Source organism: Epinephelus fuscoguttatus, linkage group LG6, assembly GCF_011397635.1.
Source record: "Epinephelus fuscoguttatus linkage group LG6, E.fuscoguttatus.final_Chr_v1".
NCBI classification, from domain to species: domain Eukaryota; kingdom Metazoa; phylum Chordata; class Actinopteri; order Perciformes; family Serranidae; genus Epinephelus; species Epinephelus fuscoguttatus.
Genome location: NC_064757.1, coordinates 36972558 through 36993151, shown reverse-complemented (window position 1 = coordinate 36993151; position 20594 = coordinate 36972558). Strand labels below are relative to the sequence as shown.

At 38.4% G+C, this 20594-nt stretch overlaps 3 protein-coding genes across 3 annotated transcripts in view; 2 read left to right on the top strand and 1 right to left on the bottom strand.

The window, feature by feature from the left end:
* The window catches only part of castor1 (cytosolic arginine sensor for mTORC1 subunit 1), a 32824-nt gene extending 28436 nt beyond the window's left edge, over nt 1-4388 (top strand). Inside the window, exon 9 of the mRNA XM_049578620.1 lies at nt 3386-4388. Coding sequence (XP_049434577.1) covers nt 3386-3457 — 72 coding nt within the window. The 3' untranslated portion in view covers nt 3458-4388. The remainder of the gene's footprint in view (nt 1-3385) is intronic.
* A 6957-nt stretch (nt 4389-11345) lies between these two features.
* Nucleotides 11346-15051, top strand: LOC125890148 (uncharacterized). The gene is made up of 3 exons (XM_049578643.1): nt 11346-11421; nt 11537-11694; nt 12906-15051. Exons 1-3 carry the CDS (start codon nt 11379-11381, stop codon nt 13377-13379), a joined length of 675 nt encoding a protein of 224 aa, XP_049434600.1. The 5' UTR covers nt 11346-11378; the 3' UTR covers nt 13380-15051.
* A 1469-nt stretch (nt 15052-16520) lies between these two features.
* spring1 (SREBF pathway regulator in golgi 1) lies at nt 16521-20580 on the bottom strand. Its single transcript, XM_049578648.1, has 5 exons — nt 19868-20580; nt 18133-18289; nt 17900-18051; nt 17520-17633; nt 16521-17021 (listed from the first exon to the last, which is right to left on the bottom strand). The coding sequence occupies exons 1-5, from the start codon at nt 19961-19963 to the stop codon at nt 16938-16940; spliced, it is 603 nt and encodes a 200-aa protein (XP_049434605.1). The 5' UTR covers nt 19964-20580; the 3' UTR covers nt 16521-16937.
* Nucleotides 20581-20594: the final 14 nt, after the last annotated feature.

Below are 20594 nucleotides of genomic sequence, written 5' to 3'. Positions count from 1 at the left end.
TCTCTTCAAATTATCAATCATACCTGAGGCGTCGACTGTATTGTGTATTGGTGTATTGGTTTCGGCTTCACTTATCTCAAAGTCCTGAATACATGAGTCTGACATTTTCAAGTCATTTTACCCTTATCCTTAACTTAATTTTTGGGTCAGAGGGAAGGGTTTTCACAGAAGAAATGAACCACAAACCATGTGGCGCCGGTGAGGCATTAAAAAAAAAAGCCCTGTGACTGTTTGCACGCAATTCTCTTTGCATTACAAAGTGCTAAGTAGTCATGCAACCTTTTAGTCTGAGATATTTGGGCTGTTCAATCAGCGTAATCACCAAAAACTGAGCAAATATTAACAAAAAGGAGGAATCTGTGGGTATTCCACCTCTATATTTATATATATATATGTTATGGTTCTATTTACACAATACTTTGGAAATGAGTGTTTAACACACTTTCAGATCTGTATTATGCAATATAGCATGTCATTGAGCTTAACATAACCATTAAGTGTCCTAGTCATACAAAGTCATTGCACTTAATCATTGTCATGGAATTACTATTACTGGAACCTTGTGAACTGGAGTGGGGTTGGCATAAACCACAAACCAACCTAATAATAGCAAATTCTTTTGACAAAAAATAAAGTAGCTGTGACATCAGTGGGGCTTCCGTTGGTACACTTCTTGTAAATAAGCGCAATCAGGGGAAACGATCTCTACAAGATGCATGGAAAGCATGAAGACATACATACAAATAAGGTGGTATAACTAACGTATGTGCTATTATGAGTTTGTGATGCAAACACAAAATACTAGTCACATTTCATATTTGAAATGGAAGTTTTTTTTTTAAATCCACCACTCTATCTATTTGCAATCAGTTACACCAAAAACACACCAAGCAGCGGCAAGGTGCAACGCACAGGCATGTTCACTTGTTTCAGGCAGGAAGAAATTCTTTGTAACACAGGTCAAGATGTCACAGGAGTCATGGGACTGTTTATTAATTAGCTGCAGGTATTCTCAAGCTGCAGTTGCATCTTAAACTGTGCCTGAATTTTAGTTTAGCCGTACTTTGCAGCAGAATCAAACAGCTCAGAGCGGTTGCTACAGCTTTCCATAGACATCGCATGGCAGCTTGCCGCAAGCCGGACTTCGCTGCTGCTTGGTGTGTTTTCAGCTTTAAGGTGTTATTCATTTGTCTTGTAGTAACTGTCTTATCCATTCTCATAATCCATTACCCATAATTATGGGTGTGCCACATCATCTCGTTCACAATAATACCAGTATGATTTTTAGTATCATATGAAAAATTCATTTCATGGTACTCATTTGGACTTGTTGACATATTGACGTCATACTGTACAACAAGCATGACTGAAAGCAAAATAATTATGGACTCTGCAGTGGTTCCAAAAAGAGGAGCAGCTTCAGTAGTGTGGAATAAACTGTGGCGCCCTGAATATTTTATGAACAGCCCTGGACTTCTCAGACTCTTTTAGTGACTTACCGCTCAGAGGGAACTCATTCAGCGGCTCCTCTGGCAGCAGCACAGCGTATCTTCCTCTCCTCCCTCGCCGTGCGCACAAAGGAGTCAGTTTCCTCAAGTGATTTTGTCATAAACCTTGCGGCTTGACAAAAATACTCCATATATGTGAATGTGCAGCAGTTCTGGTATCATAACCGCCTGTCGCAGGTTACAATCACCTGTTGATTTATATATATAGATCGCAGGGTACATTTTTTTGTATTTGGGAGCTGTTTAAATGTGTAATTTGTGGTGGATTTGATTTTGTTGAACTATTAATATTGTAACAGAATCTGAATCTCACTCTGAGATACTGTTGTTGTTCACAAACTAAAGAAATCAGAGATCACTGTTTAGTTTTTACTGCATATTTAAAGGCAAACTGTAAAACTATATCACTGATTTTGTTGCAATTCCTAAATTAATAGTAATAATATATCACAAAAATAGCCTGAAATATCATGATATTACTTTAGGGCCATATTGGCCCACCCTTATCCATAATCCAATTTTGCTTGAACAGCCAGCAGAGTTAAATGTATAAAGAGGAAGAATGAAAAGGATGCAAGTCATTTGGAAAGCTCTTGATCAAGTAGTTGCAACAGAAACAGTTGAGGATATTTCCTAAAGTGGAGTGGAACAAAGCTGCAACATGTGAAAGAACTTGTGCAGACGGCATGATGTGAGGTCACTGTGCAGGTCATATTTTAATTAGTCACTGAAATAATCACAATCATTTTATCTTTAATGATATTTTGGGGAAATTCCAGTTAGTGACAAAGAATGCCACGGAAATACTGCATCTGTTACCGTTAACACTCATTTTAATAGTGAGGTGTTTGGACTTGAAAACTAGTATTTTATTGGTTGTGGTGTGTGAGTTCTGACAAAGACTATTTCCCATATTAGGCAGGCAAAATGCACTCCTTTTACACCAAAAAGGAAAAATGGAAGAAACATTGATAGAGGTCACAAACTGGGAACCCTGCTCTGGGGCTGGTGGGTCCACTGAGAAAATGGCAAAAAGCAAAATACCAATCTGGTTTTCCTACTTTGGTGATATATTTGATTGTTATAAGTTGCTTATCTCTTATCACTTGTCTCATTTTTACAAAAATAGTTCTTGATATGTATTGTGGCATCTAAAAACCACAATTTTTCATTTCACAGAATGAGTGTGCCGTGTGGAGTGCCACAAGGCTCAATGCTTGGTCCATTATTTTCTTGAATTTTCAGTTATGTAGACGTCACCCAACTCTACATTTGTCTTTTGTTGCTGATTGTATCTAGGCCTGGGCGATATGGACAAAAATTCATATCTCATTATTTACAGGCTGACTGGCAATACATTATATATATCTCAGTATTTTCTATGAAATGGGCTCCATGTTTTCAGTTGCAAATCAAAGCCACATTTTAAATGTCACAAACACGTTTATAAAAGCAGACTGTGATCAAAATATAAGGCAAAGACAGGGATTTTTCTCCTGTCTGAAAATATACAGCTGCACAACATGTAAATGAAAATGATAAAATTATTATTAGGCTATTAATCTTATTAATGCACAGAGCATCAACAGAGAGAGAGAGAGGGAGGGAAGGAGCGAGAGACACTTTGTCCACATTATACAAGTCTCGTATATGAATGTATGAATGTACAATGTATTGCAACTTGACCCTATATTGATCTCTAATTGAATGCTAATGGTGTTCCTTGTTGGATGGGTAAATAGGTAACTGTATATCAACACCTTTACCATAGCAACTTTATAAAGTGGTAATATGTTGTATTTCCAGCTTGCTCCGCTGCCCCCAGCTGGCCAAAAAATGGACTAACACTGCTTTAACTTTATTTTACTATGTTCTAGGTCCCCGAGGAGGACATCGTGAGCGTGACAGGCATGCTCCAGCATCAGAGGAAAGAACCAGCCGCTAGTTGATTTTTGAAGACCCGTCTGAGCTGGATGATCCTGGCTCAATGTGCCGCCCCTCACTCCAGCCCCAGTGGCCAAGGGTGGCAGGCCAGCGGGAAAGGAGGCTAACCCTGTGCCTAGACTAGTGCTGCATCGCCAGCAGTATTAACTACTATGAACTTGCCATGAACACCAGAAGCGCTTCTTTGCGGTGTGCATATAGTTTGTCTGTGAGGCCTCCTGTCTTACCTATCTGAGGCGGGATGCACTGAGCCCCAGGGGGCCCACAAGCTCACACATGCACATCAAAATGCACAATCACTCCTAAACATATACACATCCAGACACACACACTCGCACATACAAATTCGAAAGCACAAAACCAGACATATGATAGACTGTTTTTTTTCTAATGCAGAATTTGAGCTCTCGTGGTCTGAAGTTGTTTATAATATTATTTCGCTGCAAACAACAGAACACACTCACATACATTTTCACCAGTGCTACAAACACACAACTCAGTCTTCCAGTAATGTTTATATCATAAACTGTCACAATTTTTTTTGTTTAACTGAAAGCGTGAAGCTTGAAATGCAAGACAGTTGTGCGAACATGGATCTTACATTAATTTTCATGCAAAAGAAAACTGAAAATTTCTACTTTTTGAAACAGGGCTCACTCGTTTTGGTTTGAGGAGAATGTGTAGGTAGTTCTTGTTTGTTAAAACTACTACAAATGCTGTCAGGTAGGACAGTAGGCTCGGTCAGTGTTTCTGTTTTTTAAGAGGTCATCATTTCTCTACCGTAGTATTACCCAAGGTCAATAACACTACGTCTTATTTTTGTTATTTGCACAATAAACTTTTGATTTAGCTTATATCCCTTAGATGTTTTTTTTTCTTTGGTACAACTTTTGTACAATTTGAAGTAAAAGTATTCTGTAAACATTTGTAATTTTTTGTGCTGCTTCATTCAATAAAGAGTATTGAAAACAGGTTCTCTCTGTTGATGTCTCAGCATCACCCGGTAACATTTTTATCAGGCATAAATTCAACGCATTGCACAACTGCATTCTCCAGTAAATATTTACCACCTCATGACTGACAGATCAAGCCTTACTATGTGTCACTGATCACTCACAAGTCAAAGTTATGAAGTTAGGATGACAGGTCACTTATTGTAAAATGGGAACTGAACAAGTGAGTGACAGTAATAGTTACAGTTACTTTCCCGGAACTTCCCTGTCGCATTTGGTCTCACCCAGCTTTCAAAGGAAGTCTTGAGAGCCAACACCCCAAAGGTGTCATCACCTCTGGTATTTAGTCAGGGGTGAGGTATAACTAGCCCTCTCTTAATGGAATAAAAGCCTAAAAAAAGCATGTCCATTGTAGCTGTAGATGCTGATGACGACGAACTGACGAACAAACCTAAATGAAGATGAAACAAACCCAAAACATTCTCTCAGCTTTGAGAACAGGTTGTCAAGGGCAAAATCTCATCTGCAACCAATGTGTTTACCTGCAGGAAATAAGTGGACGGACATCTTTCATGGAATATATTTAAAAACATCACTTTGTGTTGTGATGTTGAAATGAACGCTAATTGAATCTCATCCACATAGAAATGAGATGCACCTTGAAACTGATTTTATGTCCAAGGAGAAGTATGTGCAAAGCAAACAAATTGAGACCCATAATGGAACCTTGGGGCGTGCCAGAAGACCAAGCCGATCTGAAAAGCTGCCGTCAGCAAGGTAAGATAAAATTTTCTGTATGTTAAATCCACTGATTATGATTTGCTGAAGGATGCACTAAGATCCAGCTATGACAGAGCATTCACCTGCGATAAGATTTAGCAGGAGTAGCGGTTTCAAAAGACAAAACCACTGAAATGTATCAACCATATCTGTTAAGTGTATGAGACAGCTCTGAACTGCTTTGCCAGCAGTTTTTGCCTACAGATAAAATTGCACTAGTTGGGCAAAATCAAAAGTCTCAATTGATTTACATGTATGTATAATGAATATGTACTCATTTTGTGTTGCATTACTGTAATGACTAGTTTGGTAAAGAAAAGCCTACTGAAGCAGCATTTGTATTTCTATACCGTATACTGTAAGGTGACACAAACCATGCATTAAAAGAGATACTGATAATAAAAAAAAGTCTCAATTGAAATTTATTCGGTGATTATGTGATGTCAATAAATGACTTAAAGATGACCTTTTTTCAATAGTTGAGACTTCCCAACTTTTCTGACTTGTGTTCACTTAACTTATGACCCCTTGTCACAGAGAGTGAGAGGACAAATCATCACTGAATTACTCAAAACAGGGTGTCGATTTGCATATTTCATCATTTTGTTTCATTATTGTTTTCATTCTCAGATGCCTGAAAGCTGTCAGTCAAGTAGTGCATCACTGAATATGCTTATAATTCTAAAGCTAATGACCTTTGATTGTATATGATGTGTTATACATTTTATTTCCATTTCTGAGTGTGAACCTTGTTTCCAAGATATTATCTGAGGAGCACACAAGTCACACCTCTGCTCAAACCAAAGGGGCTGAGACGAGCGACATGCTGTCATAGCATGAGTGACGCCGTTAAAGAAAATGTCATCATGGAATTTTGTGATTCCTTGTAGGGTTGGAGGTTTTGTTGTGTGTGTCAGTGTGGGTGGGTAGATGACCGAGCACTGAAAATACTGTATATATAGCCCATTGCACCAGTTAAAAATTATTTTTGCAACGTTGCACCTTGCTGTTTATAACGTGGTTTGTTATCAAGAGCTGCTGAACAGTAACCAAATCACTGACTGCTGTCACTATGGATTGTGCACTCAACAGACTTCTAAGGCGCTACGGTAAATATCTTTATAATATTTATTTCCACAATTTAAGAAAAGATTAATGTTATTTGATGTGTCTAAAAGTGCAGTTTAGTATTTAACTTCTTGGGTTTAATGTCCAAAATATAGCACCTTTATATACCTTTTATATGACTTATGTTACAAGCAAGCTTTGGTACAGACTTTTCTATGCATTTATTTGTTTGAGTAGTAGTGTAAATGTGCAGGTTGATATATATTTGGATACCAGCAGAGAGTGATCTTATTTAGGTCAAATCCAAAGAGGAATCCATGCTAAAAGAAGCAGATTCCTTTTATCTTACACTCTGTGCTGCATTTTGAGTCACCTATGTCCACATAATCTTTTCTTAGTACTTATCTTGATGCTGCTGGGAGTCCAGTGGAGGCCTGTGGTTCTTCGTCCAACTCAGACCAACTGTGACGTGAACAGCACCAAGAATATTTTAGATCAGCTGAAAGAAGAAGTAAAGAATACACTTGTTGAATATGTAAGTACCACCCAGTGATTATGTCATTTTCTTTATGTATATTCCCTGTACATAGTTTGTTCTTATCATGCACAAAACCCAGGCTACTAGGGACTAAAACAATTAAGTGTATCCAGTGGTCCAAAACTTGTGACTTGATATCTGAGAGAACTTGCAGACAAAGTGACCTTCCAGCTATTTCTTGTTAGAATTTTATCCTCCCCTGCTGCCTTCTACTATAAATGTGACTTTATGGGCTTTTGTAACGCTAACACTGTTGGGCTTGACACTGTAGACATCATTAGCCCATCCCAGTCACTCATAAAGCAATCACAAAAATAGACGTACAGCAAATCCCCTGAAGAATCAGCAAAAGCATGGGCATCCCTCTTTGTAGATGCACACACCTTTCCACAGAGAAGGTCAGTTTAAAGCTGCACTAAACTTTGAAATTGTAAATTTGGTGATATCAGTATTTACCATGGTAACAGTTTTATACTATAGCAAACATTCCTTTAGCACATACTTTGTCAGAAACACAGCAAAAGAGCAACTGGAGCAACTCGGTTTACAGTGCAGCCAAACAAACTGATGTCGGTCAATAACAGTTTCAAAAGCTCAACAGCAGGATATTTAACAATCATTTAACAGCTTACTATGACTGCCATATCATGTTCCATTGTTTCCTGGAATATTTAAAACTTATCCACTGTCAAAAATGTCAAGAATTAAGATTTTATTGTCGCATTTTTAATCGGCAGGAAGTCCAGCGAATTGTTTTACCTGCCCAGTGTTTGGCTAGTTGCATGCTTTTAATGTGAAGTAGTAGTAGGATGAAATGTTTGGTGTGAGTGACGCTGATGTCATTGAGATTAAAATAAAAACACTGTAACATTGGATTAAATGCAAACATCCTTATTTGAATCCAGCATGAGTGTGGCGGACTCCTCCACTTACAGTGAAAACTAATATGTAGAAAGGTATTTGCAGAATGTAGGTAAATTAAATGGCTAATGCTGAAAAATGCTGACTATTTCTATTATTAAAAAAAACATGATTATTTTAAGTATTATAACTTTACTTCATACTGCAACAGAAAACATCACCTTCAGCTACCATTTAAACCTAAAATAAACATCATTTGTTTATACATTTAATTGTTATCTTTGTATTAATATTTTTGTTTTTTATTTTTGTATCATATATTATTATTATTATTATTATATATTTATATATTATATACATTTTTTTTGTCTACACATTTAATTTTGCCTGAACTGACAGATTAAGACAGATCGGATTTCTCTTTTACTGAAATTTCTGATGAAATTTCTATGTGTATTTTACAATCATCATCTTCACTCTGCCCTTTTTATAGTGAATTCATTAAAACCTCACCACCTCTTTTTTTTTTTTTTTTTTTTTTTTAACAGGATGAAAAAAATCGTGTCAAGAGAGGGTCCAATCGAGATGATGTTCCCACCTCCACAGTATCTGGTACCAACATTTCTGAGAAGCTGCAGGACATCTACATCAAGAATGTGATTTTTTATTTGCACATTTCAAAGGTACAAGAATATCAGGAATCTGTTGTGGAGTCCCTGTCACAAGTGAAAGGAAGCCTCTCCAGCCATTCAGATAGAATGAAGGCTATTCTCATACACAACGACTCTTTGCCGACAACAGCAGCCCCCCCACAGCTGTCCCACAGTAATGACTATGAAATAAAACAATATGGACGGGCTGTCCTAGTCAGCCTGAGGGACTGGCTTATACAAGTGGAGCAGGTACTTTCAGAGGCAACGTCAGTCTGTGACAAATAGACTGAGACAATGACTCTCTGGTATATTATGCCATGCTTGGGATTTTTATTTATTTATGTATTTATTTATTTATTTACCAAAGTCCCAGTGTTATCAGAGAGTAGCGCTATAGAACTGGAAATTTACAGTGACAGAAAATGTTCTTTCCCTTCGTTCTTCTTCACAGTTATAATAAGTCATTGCCAAAACATCTGCCTCAGGTCAATGCAGGATCCCACTGGATGTGTGTGTGGAGAGTATTTGGTGTTACACTTTAATTTAGTTTGTTTGGCTGTAAAACCTGGTGGAAAATCAATGTAGCATGCACCATTATGACTCCATGAGAGCACAGCCATGCTACCCTTTGAAAATAATGGCCTTGCTTTACACTGTGTTCATTTTTGTTATTGTTATTTATGGATATTTATTTATTCTAAATATGAATGTGAATTAAATCTATGACCAGCAAAGTGCAATTTATCTTAAAGGTCCAGTATGTAGGATTTAATGTTGTTTAGTAGTGAGGTTGTCTTCCATCTGCCAAGCCTGTAGAAGAACTACAGTCTCGAGCTAGTGTTTGATTTGTCCACTGTGGGCTACTGTAGAAAGAACATGGCAGACTCCAGGGAAGAGGACCCGCTCTGTATGTAGATATAAATGATTCATTCTAAGGTAACAAAAACACAATTCTGATTTCTAGGTGATCACAAATGGATGAAAACATAGCTATGAATAGTATTTCTTATAAATATAGTTATGATATTTTATATTTCTGTCATCAAATGCCCCTAAATCCTACATACTGGACCTTTCGATAATTGATATATTTATAACACAGGTATTTATTTTCTTAAAGTGTTGATGAAAACGATGATGATGATATTATTAAGTTATTGAAAAGACTATTTGTACAATGTAATATTTATGTATTTCATACGACAGACGTAAACTCAATGCGCTTCAAATAAAAAGTATAACATTATGTATTTCAGCTAAATGTCTCGGTAAATCTGTTATTTATTTCAATTAGTAATTTATTAGTTAGCTAATGTAGCATAAGTGTAACTTCTGTACTTGTATTGTTTGTTTTATTTATTCCCTGTTGATGCAGGTAGTGTTAAAGACAGTGTACTCATGGATGTGTGTGTGTGTGTGCCAATGGCTCATTTGTGATGTCTGTCATAACTAAGAAAGCTGAAATAAATTTTTTGTACATTATTTTGTATCATTTGATGCCTTGTATATATGTAGCTCACCGACATGCTTGCCTGAGCAGGTGGTATGCTCCATTTAAGTGAGGCTGAGAGGGCAAAAGGACATTCAAGTCAATGGAGGAAAGTATTTTTGAGTTATTTTTGAATTTCACAGTGTTAATTTAAGCCTCTGTTTTGTTAATAGTTTTTAATAGCTTCAAAGACTCCGAAACTTTGGTCTCATTCTTCAACAGCTGCCTTAAAATTTTCAGTGGCATGCAACATCTATAATCTATAGAAGCAATAAGAGACACAAGAATTTCACTTTTAACAGACACTGATTAATTCATAGCATTGAAATATTTTACTTTGAAAACCATGTGTCTGAATTTATTTCCTCTGAAATTTCTTAATTAGCAGTTTTTATAAGCTGAATTTGAAAATAATTCCTCCATAATGATCTTTTATATGGGGCAGCAACTCTACAGTGCATTTTACATTTACATGAATTAACAAAATGGTTAATAAATATGTTTATAGAATATGCTCAAATGTTAAATTTAAGTGTGATATATATGTATATATCCCTTTTATTTTGCGTCTGCTGAGTATTTCTGATGACTACTTTGTGGTATTCTGATGAAGCCTAATAAACAATTCTTCAGGATTCTGTCTTGAGTTTCTTTTCCTCAAAAGAGCAAAAAGGTTTTCATAACAACAACAAAAACCAAACTTAAGTTCTAAGAATTGAAACAAACCCCAACAGTCCTTGCTTGTGTAATATCAACCACATCAAACTGGTAATGAAGAGTAAAAAAAAAAAAAAAAAAAGAAGAAGAAAAGCATGTGCAGGGTTGAACTGGACTGAACCGGGTTGACATGAGAGGATATTGTGTGGTTAGCGTCACGTCTGCACACAGGAAGTATTGCGTGAGGGGGATCAGAGAAGGAATGACTCATTACGTACATATGTCATCACCAAAATGCGCTGACGTATATTAAAGAGTGTTGTTTGTCGGTGTTTAACCTGAAATTATGTAGAAATAACAGATATTTGTCTTTGGTGTTGGTTCCAGAGTAAAAACAATTGCTTGTGCAAAATACAAATCCACTGCTGTGTTTTCATCATGCAAGGTGAATAAAAGCTAGTGATAAAAGTTTGTATTTATTCTTTATAAAGGAACCAAAATAATTTCCCAAACCAAAGTTCTGCAGGGAAATTAATTTAAATTAGGCCTAAGAACAGAGTGGATTTTTCTCTTTTATTTATTTGCAAAATTTCTGTGCATGTTACTCAGCATACAAAAACACAAGGTGTCATCAAGTGAGTAAACCTGTGTGACAGATGCGTAAATGCCAATTATCTCTACCAATGCTTTGCAGCGTTTCCTTAGGTGGAAGTGACAAAAAAAAGTACCGTGCAAGGTTTTGACCTGTCAAAGGAACCCAATCTTGGTTAGTTTGCCGCTTTCCTTTTTTTCATCAAAGGATATGGCTTAGATAGAGATAGGGGAAGTTTATCTTCAGAACTGCTTTCACACGCCTCCTTTGAGAGGTTTGCAAATATAAATATGATCTTGCCTGATTGTGATTGCACATAGGAATCGGTCCTTGTCATGTCTGATAACTTGAGTGGAGTCAGAATGAAATACAGAGCAGGTAAAGTATGCCATGCAACTCACTTAACTGTATTCATTCATAAAAGTGTATCAGAAAGTACTTTTTTTTTATTTGATGGATTTAAAACATTTTTATTGTCCTATTGCACTTGCAGGTTTTCTGACAGTGCTGTGCACCTGGATGGTGATTCTGCTGCAAAGCTCGGACAGTGCAGGACATGCTCTGAAGAAACATGCAACAGGTGATTCATGCAAACCGAAAGAGCTGACCGCCCTCACCAAAAGTCTAGTTGAAGAGAGCTTGAAAGGTTTTGTAAGTATTGTAACACTGCTGTGTGTGTGTGTGTGTGTGTGTGTGTGTGTGTGTTATGAGAACAGTCTTCACAGTGGAATTTCTTCCTCAAGTTTGTAGTTGGTGGAGGTGAAGCACATTGTAGTCTGTGTTATAGATTTAGATGTTATAGTGATGCATTTTACTGATTAAACTAATCATAATGTAAAAATGCAACTCCTCAACATCTGTAATGCTGAGCTGACGTGTACATTTTAATCTGAAACGTAAATCTAGCTGTAAAGATAAATCATTCACGAAGCAGGAACAGATTGAATTGTTCAAATCGAGTGTATTTGTTGTAAATAAAACAGAAGCATGATCGGCACGGTGATGCAGTGGTTAGCATTGTCACCTCACAGCAAGAGAGTTCCTTGGTGTGGGGGAGCCCCTCTGTGCTTTCGTGTTGTCCCTGTGTCAACGTGGTTTTCTCCAGGTGCTCCGGCTTCCTCCCACAGGTTAACTGGTGACTCTAAAATACCTGTAGGTGTGAATGTGAGTGGTTGTCTGTCTCTATGTGTCAGCCCTGTGATAGTCTGGCAACCAGATGGGGCCCACACCAAAACTAAAGGCCCTAACTGAAATTCAGGATTTCATTTATGCTGTCTAAGTTTAGAGGCTGGTTTAAAACAATGTTAATATGGAGAATTAAGGAGCCACACTCTGATATACTTTGGTTTCTTATTTTATTTTAGGTGTTATGTATCTACATGTTAGGTAAGACCAGGCTGTGCTTTAATTCAAAGGAGCAAATTGATAGCGAGGAACAAAATATTTACTGGTAACAAGCCTTCTCAAGTTTAGGGGAGACTCACTGGTACCCAGAGAACCCATTTTCTTTCAGATACCTTGAGGTAAAAGTTCAAGGGCCCCCTTTGAAAATGGTCATACCAATTGTTCTGTCGCCAAAATTTAGCCAAAGTTTGGAGCTTTATTTAGCCTCATGCCCTACAAGATATGCCGACATGGTTGGTATCAATCTATGCCTTAGGTTGTCTGGTTTCACAAGATACTACTTTGTTTATGCTAGCTTAAAAAATGAGCACCCCACAGCCTCTTAAAGACCTCCAGTTATTTTCGCCACAGGGGTCCCCCCTTGGAGAGGAGACTGATGGTTGGATTGCAGACTTTATATTTTATGTGATGAGCAAAATGAATCTTCCAGTAGAATTACTGTTGGTTTTCTCTTCCAGGACAAAGCCAATGGGGAACACCTCGGCACTTGGTCTCCAGGCTTCCCTCAGCTCAAGGTTCACCAGGACTCTTCTGCCAATGGGTCCAAAGTTCAGTGCAGCCTCCTCTTCATGGCTCAAGGCCTGGGGAAAGTCCTGGATGACCAGAAGAACAACCTCAATCCCACTGATGTTTCACTCCACGAGAAGCTCAAGAACGCCATCTCCAAGGTCAACATGCTCACAGCATGTGTGAAGGACGTTCTCGGAGGCGCGTGCTCAGAGAAGCCAGCCCCACCCACTATGCCCAAGCACACGTTTGATAGGAAGCAGTGGAGTCACACTCTGCTGAAGACAGCCAGGGACTATCTGGCCTGGTTGGAGAATAAGTTTGTGGTCCACATTCCAAAGGTCAAAGGGAAAAGTAAGATAAAGCATAAAGGTCCGGAGGCAACACACAAAAAGCACTTAGCGGGGAGCGGATATCTCTTGTAATCTCAATATGAGATGCAGACGCAGTTTACGGCAGCTTTTCGTTAATGGTAAAGGAATTTCTGAAGATTTGTTTATGGGTCAGTTCACCCCAAACTTCAAAATATGTGTTGTTCCTCTCACCTGCAGCATTATTTATCAGTCTAGATAGTTTTTGTGTGAGTTGCAGAGTGTTTGAGATATCAGCTGTAGTCTGCATTTCAAAACCTCAACTGCAATGTCTCTTTCCAGAAATCATGGCCCAGATACTCAAGACAATCAGCATAACTTGTGAGCATGTAGGAACTATTGTCTTTGTACACCCACTAACCATATCACCGTGCAGAAGGAAAAGTGCATCTACTGCTAGTTCACCTAGCACCGCTGAGCTAGCTAATGTTACAGCTCAGCTGAAGTGGACGCCATTAATGTTTACATCTTGTGCTGTCATGAGCATGAGCCTCTCGTCCGTGAGTAGATGCACACTTCCTTCTGCAAAGTGATGTGTTCGGTGGGTGTGGTTTGGTGGAAAGATAATAGTTCCTACATGAAACTGCTCACAACAAGGTATGTAGATTATCTCGAGTAACTGGGTCATGATTTCTGAAAAGAGCCATTGCTGTTGAGGTTTTCAGATGTATTTGTTTGGCGCTTTGAGCACCACAAGCCGAGTGCCATCTAGTTCTGTTATACTGTAGAAAAGGCAGACATCTCTAGGGCCGATATCTCCAACACTGGGCAACTCACATCAAAATAATATAGACCGATAAATAGCACTATGGCTAAGAAGAAAAATATGTGTTTTTGATTTTGGGGTGAACTGTGCCTTTAATGCTCATTTGTAATGTATACAGCATTTTAACATTTGAAAATATTGTGTCTAACTTTTTATAGAATTTGAATGAATAGATTTTAAAGCAATTTTCCAGAGGTGCTTCTTTTAAACAAACAGTTATAGATAATAAAAAAAGCTGATTAAATCAGAATTTTCACATTTTTTTTTAAAGTGTTTATAAGTGTAGTACAACATTTTGGGAAATAGGCTTATTTGCTCTCTTACTGAGAGTAAACTGAGCACTAGTCTCATCAAACTCTCAGCAAGCTAGAAAGCATTTCCCAAAATGTCAAACTACACCCAAAATGTCTTTGTTCAAATAAACTTGCTACTTTTAAGCAACTGACAGCGTTCCCCCGTGACAGTAATTAATCAACGTGCCAAATTAATACAATTCCTGATTGCGACAGTTTGTTTTCTCAGCCTTCATGATGATTAATTGTTTTGATCTGGCCATCTATCCCCTGTGAGCGGTGCTACGTTGCCTGAGGTAGAAAGAGAAGCTGATAAGAATCACCTACAGAGAGCCACCAGTTTGGACTCCAATCACTGTACTGGAAATTGCGGACAGATGGACAGCGCACAGTGAGGCAGATAAGTCTGTCAAAGTCCCTTCAAAGTGATGCGAGCGAACAAAAACACTATAACAAAGATTAATGTGGGTCTTGTCCTCCTCAAATGAAGTGATCAATTAATATTCAATTAGAAGTTCCAGTGTTTGGTGGCTCTGAATGAGCTTCAAACAAGTCTGATTTTTTTTTTTTTTTTTTTTTTTAACAAAACACAGCTTTTTGAATGCTTTGACTGTACCATCTGTTTGTACCATTAATGTAATATTCATTTTGGCTAATAAAATACAACAACTGCTTTATTATACAGCACTATTTCCTTGTCTCGTGCACATTCAGCCCATACATTTTCTTTAACAAGCCTAAAATTTGTTCTTTTCGTTGGGACTTTGGTGGTTTTAACATTTTAGGCAAAGCACGGTTATTTATACGGCACATTTCAGCAACAAAGCAATTCAAAATGCTCTACATAAAATATCAAAAGCATCAAGAGAAAGTGCAAAAGACACATTATAAAAGCACATTTAAATACAATCAAAAACAGCATTACAAAGCTAGAGAATTTAAAATAAAAAAGGCTAAAATATACAACTTCAGGTGTAAAATACAAACATAAAAGTCACAATTCAGTGTAACAGATATCTAATAAAAGGCAGCAGCAGACAGGGAGTTTGATCCAGATATGTGGTTCATGAAAACTAAACGCTGATTTCCATGTTTAGTCTTGACTCTGGGGACACAAAGCCGACCTGTCTGGATGGCTCAGTGTAGCAGAAGGTCAGGAATGTATTTGGGCCCTAAACCACTCGGCGCCGATTTTCTAAGTGACAGGAAGTCAGTGTAAAGACCTCAGAACTGGAGTGATGTTATCCACTTACTTGGTCTTAGTGGGGACTCGAGCAGCAGCTGTCTGATCAATTTTTTTGTGAGACCGTTAAAGACACTGTTACAGTAGTCGAATCTACTGAAGATAAATGCGTGGACGAGTGTTTTCACATCCTGCTGAGACATCAGTGCTTTGATCCTTGAGATGTTCTTAAGGTGATAGTAGGCTGACTTTGTAATTGTCTTAATGTGGCTATTGAAATTGAAACTGGGGCGGCTGTGGCTGAGAAGTAGAGCGCGTCATCCACTAATCAGACGATCAGCGGCTCGATCCTCTGCTCCTCTAGTCTGCATGTCGAAGTATCCTTGAGCAAGAACCCCAAATGTTAAAAAACTGAGTAGCAGGTGGCACCTTGTATGGTAGCCTCGGCCACCAGTGTGTGAATGTGTGTGAATGGGTGAATGTGACTCGTAGTGTAAAAAGTGCTTTAAGTGGTCAGATGACTTGAAAGGCGCTATACACGTGCAGGTCCATTCACCAATTAAAATTCACGTGTAAGTCCATGACTAAACCAACATTTCTGGCTTGGTCTGTGGCTTTTAAAATTGAAGCTGAACACTGACTGCAGAAATCATTAGAGTAAGTCAGTCTATATTTTGCCAACAGATAAGTTCAAGTATGAAGCAAAATGACAGTGGTTTAATTTTTCTAAGATCTGTAACATTAGAAATGTGGACTTTTGCATAGAACGGTAGTTGTAGTAGTTAAAACCTCACAAATTAAAAGTTAAGACTATTTAATGACTCTTAAGGCCTTATTGCTGTAATATTGAACTTAGGACTTTTTAAGGACCTCTAGACACCCTGATTCAGACGAAGCACAAACTGTAACTCGTTTCATTTCACAGTCACTTTTATTAAATAGCAGTTTGGTATGCATGCACTACACACAAAAGTAATGACACATTTTTAGCTGTTTAAAAAATAATTACAACAAAACATGAAACAGCTGTTAAATTCTTTTCAAAAATGAAGCCTATTTTTTAATGACATGAACCGGTCCGAAGCGAATCATGATGGATGAGCTGCCTGCTAATGTAGACCTGATGATCATCACGGATGAATGTATGAAGCGTTCTATGCACTTATGAAGTGTAAAATAATCAAATCACATACAGCATTAAGTCCATTTTGTGAGGTTGGTCTTGGATGTGTCCGTCTCTTTGTCACCATAACGCAAAACTGTCCAAGACAGCAGTTCATTTGCAGAGAGTCTCTTCTTCAAGCACCTTTGGGTGTACTAACGGGGGCACTGCTGCTCCTGTACTTCCTAAACCCTACGATGAAACTTGCTCATACAGGAAGGAGCTCTGGAGGACTCTCGCCGTAGCAGTACTTTGCTTGAGGGTTTCGGTACGTGTTTTCATGTTGAACACTCTGCATGAGAGGAAAAAAATAAAGAAAATAATTCATTCAAGCAACTAACAATTAAAAAAATGTTCAAATTCTGAGTTTTGTAAGCAATTGATAGCGGGGAGAAAGGTCAAAGCCAGGGCAGAATGAAGGTGAACGTGTTTTTTTATCTCTAGAGAATCCTTGTATGATAAACAAATATAATAATACTCATAAGGAGAACAGCCAAAAATCCCTGTAGCCACTTTCTGACGTTCAACACACTGAGGAGACAATTGCAGTGATTCATAGTGAAACATTAATGAAAATGCATATCTTCTATCTAACTCTGACAGTGTCCAACAAGTACACAGATGAATATGATGTGAGCAAAATATTACTCTCATTGTCAACAGGCTGCGTATCTCAGGGATCACCGTTTTCACTCATCCTGCTTAGTTTCAAAATGACTGCGCTAGAAATCATTATTTAGAAAGATAGCATTGTGGTGTGTCAGAGTTGAATGTTTATCTCCTAACGTACTTGTGAAGAGGTCCTACACTTGGCCAGGCACAGCTCGAAATGATCCTCCACGGCAGTGAAGAGATTCTGGAAACCTTCAGCTGCACGATTCAGGAAGCGCTCGAGGAGAGGTTGCTGAAGAAAAGTACACAGATAAGAAAGTGAGCATGAGTAAAACACATCAGTACAGATTTCAATCTACTCAACCTGTTCTTTATTCCCCTCATGGCTCCTGATGTATTTAAAATGCAACTTTGAGCGATAGACTATCTTAATTCTTGTATTTTATATAATCCATTAAAATGTATATGTGCAGCAGCCTTGCAAGTCGTGAACAGTTGAGCTTTTTTACATGACAGTAACAACCCAAGTCCCTGAGCAACCTTGATGTGACAGATTACCTTATCAGGCTGGAGGCAGCAAGACACGCAATACTCGTAGATGCTGCAGCAGCCGTTGGCCAGGCAGCTTTTACAAATGTACTGTCTGGAGCTGGGAGCATTGACGTTACAGCAGCCATTCACCAGCAAGTCTTTCCTCTCACAGACATAACCTGTAAAACATTAACACAGACAGATGTTGATGAAAGGCAAAAAGACGTGTTATCTTTGTTTGTATGGTGGTGAGTACTCACCAAGTTCGTCTGTGAGCAGCGTCTTGCCCTGGATGGAGTTTCTGCACTGAGTAATCTGTCTGCTGCTGTTGCCCAAGTTGAAACGGACTTTCCAGGGGATGCGGTGGTCTGAATCTCTAACTTCTAAGAGCGTGCGGTCTCGTATAGTTCGCTCCTCCTGAAAAATTCACACAGGAGAAGGTCACAAAATATCATCAAAACAAGTTTAAGTTCAGAATAGAGTCAGAAAAACGATGCAATATAAATTGAGAAGATGCAGTGGAGCTAGAAATTGAAAAAGTTCTTCTCCCCAATCATAGTGCTGACACATAAACTGTTATTTTGCAGTCTTATTTTGGGAACTTAAAATGTTTTTCTTCATTGCCCTTTATTCACTGAACAAATTAAGAGAAGGTCCTAACGTGTTTGACCTTACCTTACAGCAGCCATACAAGACCTTTGCCTAAATAAGGTGTCTATAAGTGGAAAACTTCTGATTTAAATCAGATATAGCTGAGATGATTAGATTATAAGTTAAGGCCAAAAAATACTGGCATGCTAATAAATGTATGGGTTCCAGTTTCTCAACTTTCTGCTGTGTTTTTAGTTATCAGTGTTTGTAAACTGAACATCTTTGGGTTTTAGATTATTGATTGGACAAAACAAATACTTTGAATATGTCTGTAGCAGGGTGTCTACAGATATAACCAAGTTAAACTTTATAAGACCTTTTCAAGATCTTTTTAATACCATCTTATATGAAATTTAAAACCAAACCTGCAATAGAAATACACATTATAAACATGTATGTGTGTGACACACGTGTAAGTACTCTTTCCAAGTAAACACACTGATGTAAGTTCAAAATGGGCAGTGAGGGAAAATGATAACTGTCTAATGTAAGAAAGAAAACATAATCTCATCACTAGTTATTACTGCAATTCTCCCATCTGTCCAGTGATTTTAAGAAGTCACTGGGGCTGTCAGCTTGGAGAAATTTTTTTATAGTGCTATGTAGCTACTGTCATAACTGTCTGACCTGCATTGCTCTCTAACTCTTCTAACTCAGATTACCGTTAATTTATTATGTTGATCAGTTCTGTACACACGCATCTATTGCACGTCTGTCCGTCCTGTTAGAGGGATCCCTCCTCAGTTGCTCTTCCTGAGGTTTCTACCATTTTTCCCTGTTAAAGGGTATGTTAGGGGAGTTTTTCCTTATGTGAGGGTCCAAGGACAGAGGGATGTCATATGCTGTAAAGCCCTCTGAGGCAAATTGTGATTTGTGATATTGGGCTTTATAAATAAAACTGAAATATTGCAGGACCTGTAGACACCCTGTGTTGGGCTGTAAGCAGCTGTGATGGCAGCTGTTTAGAGCGGGTTGTCCTCTCTTGTCCACATGTGAAATGTCCTTGTATCCTCAAGACACTGACCCTTTCACTGGTTGATTTTGCTGTACCATTTCTTTGACGATATCTCATGTATCGAAGAAAATACTGCAAGTTAATGAGCAGGGCTGCTTCAGGGCAATGTTTAGTTTGCAAGATTGTTGCATGAATGTGCAGAAGCACCTTGATTTGTCATGTGAATTCTTGTATGAGCCAAAAACAGACACACACATCTGGTTATTTCATTAATTGGAATTTCTATTGCGCCCTTTTATAATTATAAAGCATATATACTATATACCAAGACAGCCTACTCCTGCTGCAGAAGTTAACACCATTTGCTTTAGTGTCGTGAGTTTCTGTACCTGTTTTAGGGTGCTGGTGAGAAAGTAGATGAGAGACAGTCCGAAGACTACTCCCAGCACCCAGCGCTTTCTCAGTAACCGCCGTAGCACCATCATAGCATGGCTTTCCTGGGGAGACTCCGGCGACAGTGACGGTCCAACACATCAAACCTCCGGTGGGTTATCAATCCCCTGACGGAAGTATCCAGTGATATATATCTATCAATGTATGCCTGCGTGATGATGACTTACTCAAAAACTGTAAATCCGAGCTCTGAGGTGACGTTAGCTAGCTTTGACAGCAATGTGATCGACACACGAGTACCTACGAGCGAAGACGTTTTATTTTCAGAGCCTAGACGCATTAGCTAACCCATGCTGCAGGGTTAAGTCACTCACACATACGCTACAGTGGCTGTAAATATGAATTATGCTCTGACACGGCTGTAAACTGGTGGGCACGTAAGCTAGTTAACGGTGTTTCATCATAAAAGCCTGCTTTGTTAGCCTGCTAGCTAGCTGTCGTTAGCATTAGCTTTCTCGCTCAGATAAGCTACAAACTGATGATTTAAAAGGTACTAATGCGCTGTAAAGCTGCCTAGTGACGCTGTTTCTTCTCCTTTTAAGGAAACGATACTATAATGTCCATGATTACGTCTAAAAAAGCTCAAACTGTGATGTTTATCCAGCGAAACCTGACATCCACCAGCAGCAAAACAAATTTCCAGCACGGATGTGGTGCGCTGGG

Coding starts and splice junctions, on each gene's coding strand:
- LOC125890148 (XM_049578643.1), top strand. CDS start 11,379: ATGTCTGATAACTTGAGTGGAGTCAGAATGAAATACAGAGCAG. Junction 11,422..11,536: donor CAGAATGAAATACAGAGCAG/GTAAAGTATGCC, acceptor TTGCACTTGCAG/GTTTTCTGACAGTGCTGTGC. Junction 11,695..12,905: donor AAGAGAGCTTGAAAGGTTTT/GTAAGTATTGTA, acceptor TTTCTCTTCCAG/GACAAAGCCAATGGGGAACA.
- spring1 (XM_049578648.1), bottom strand. CDS start 19,963: ATGATGGTGCTACGGCGGTTACTGAGAAAGCGCTGGGTGCTGGGAGTA. Junction 18,052..18,132: donor GCTGCTCACAGACGAACTTG/GTGAGTACTCAC, acceptor AATGTTTTACAG/GTTATGTCTGTGAGAGGAAA. Junction 17,022..17,519: donor AGTGTAGGACCTCTTCACAA/GTACGTTAGGAG, acceptor CCTCTCATGCAG/AGTGTTCAACATGAAAACAC.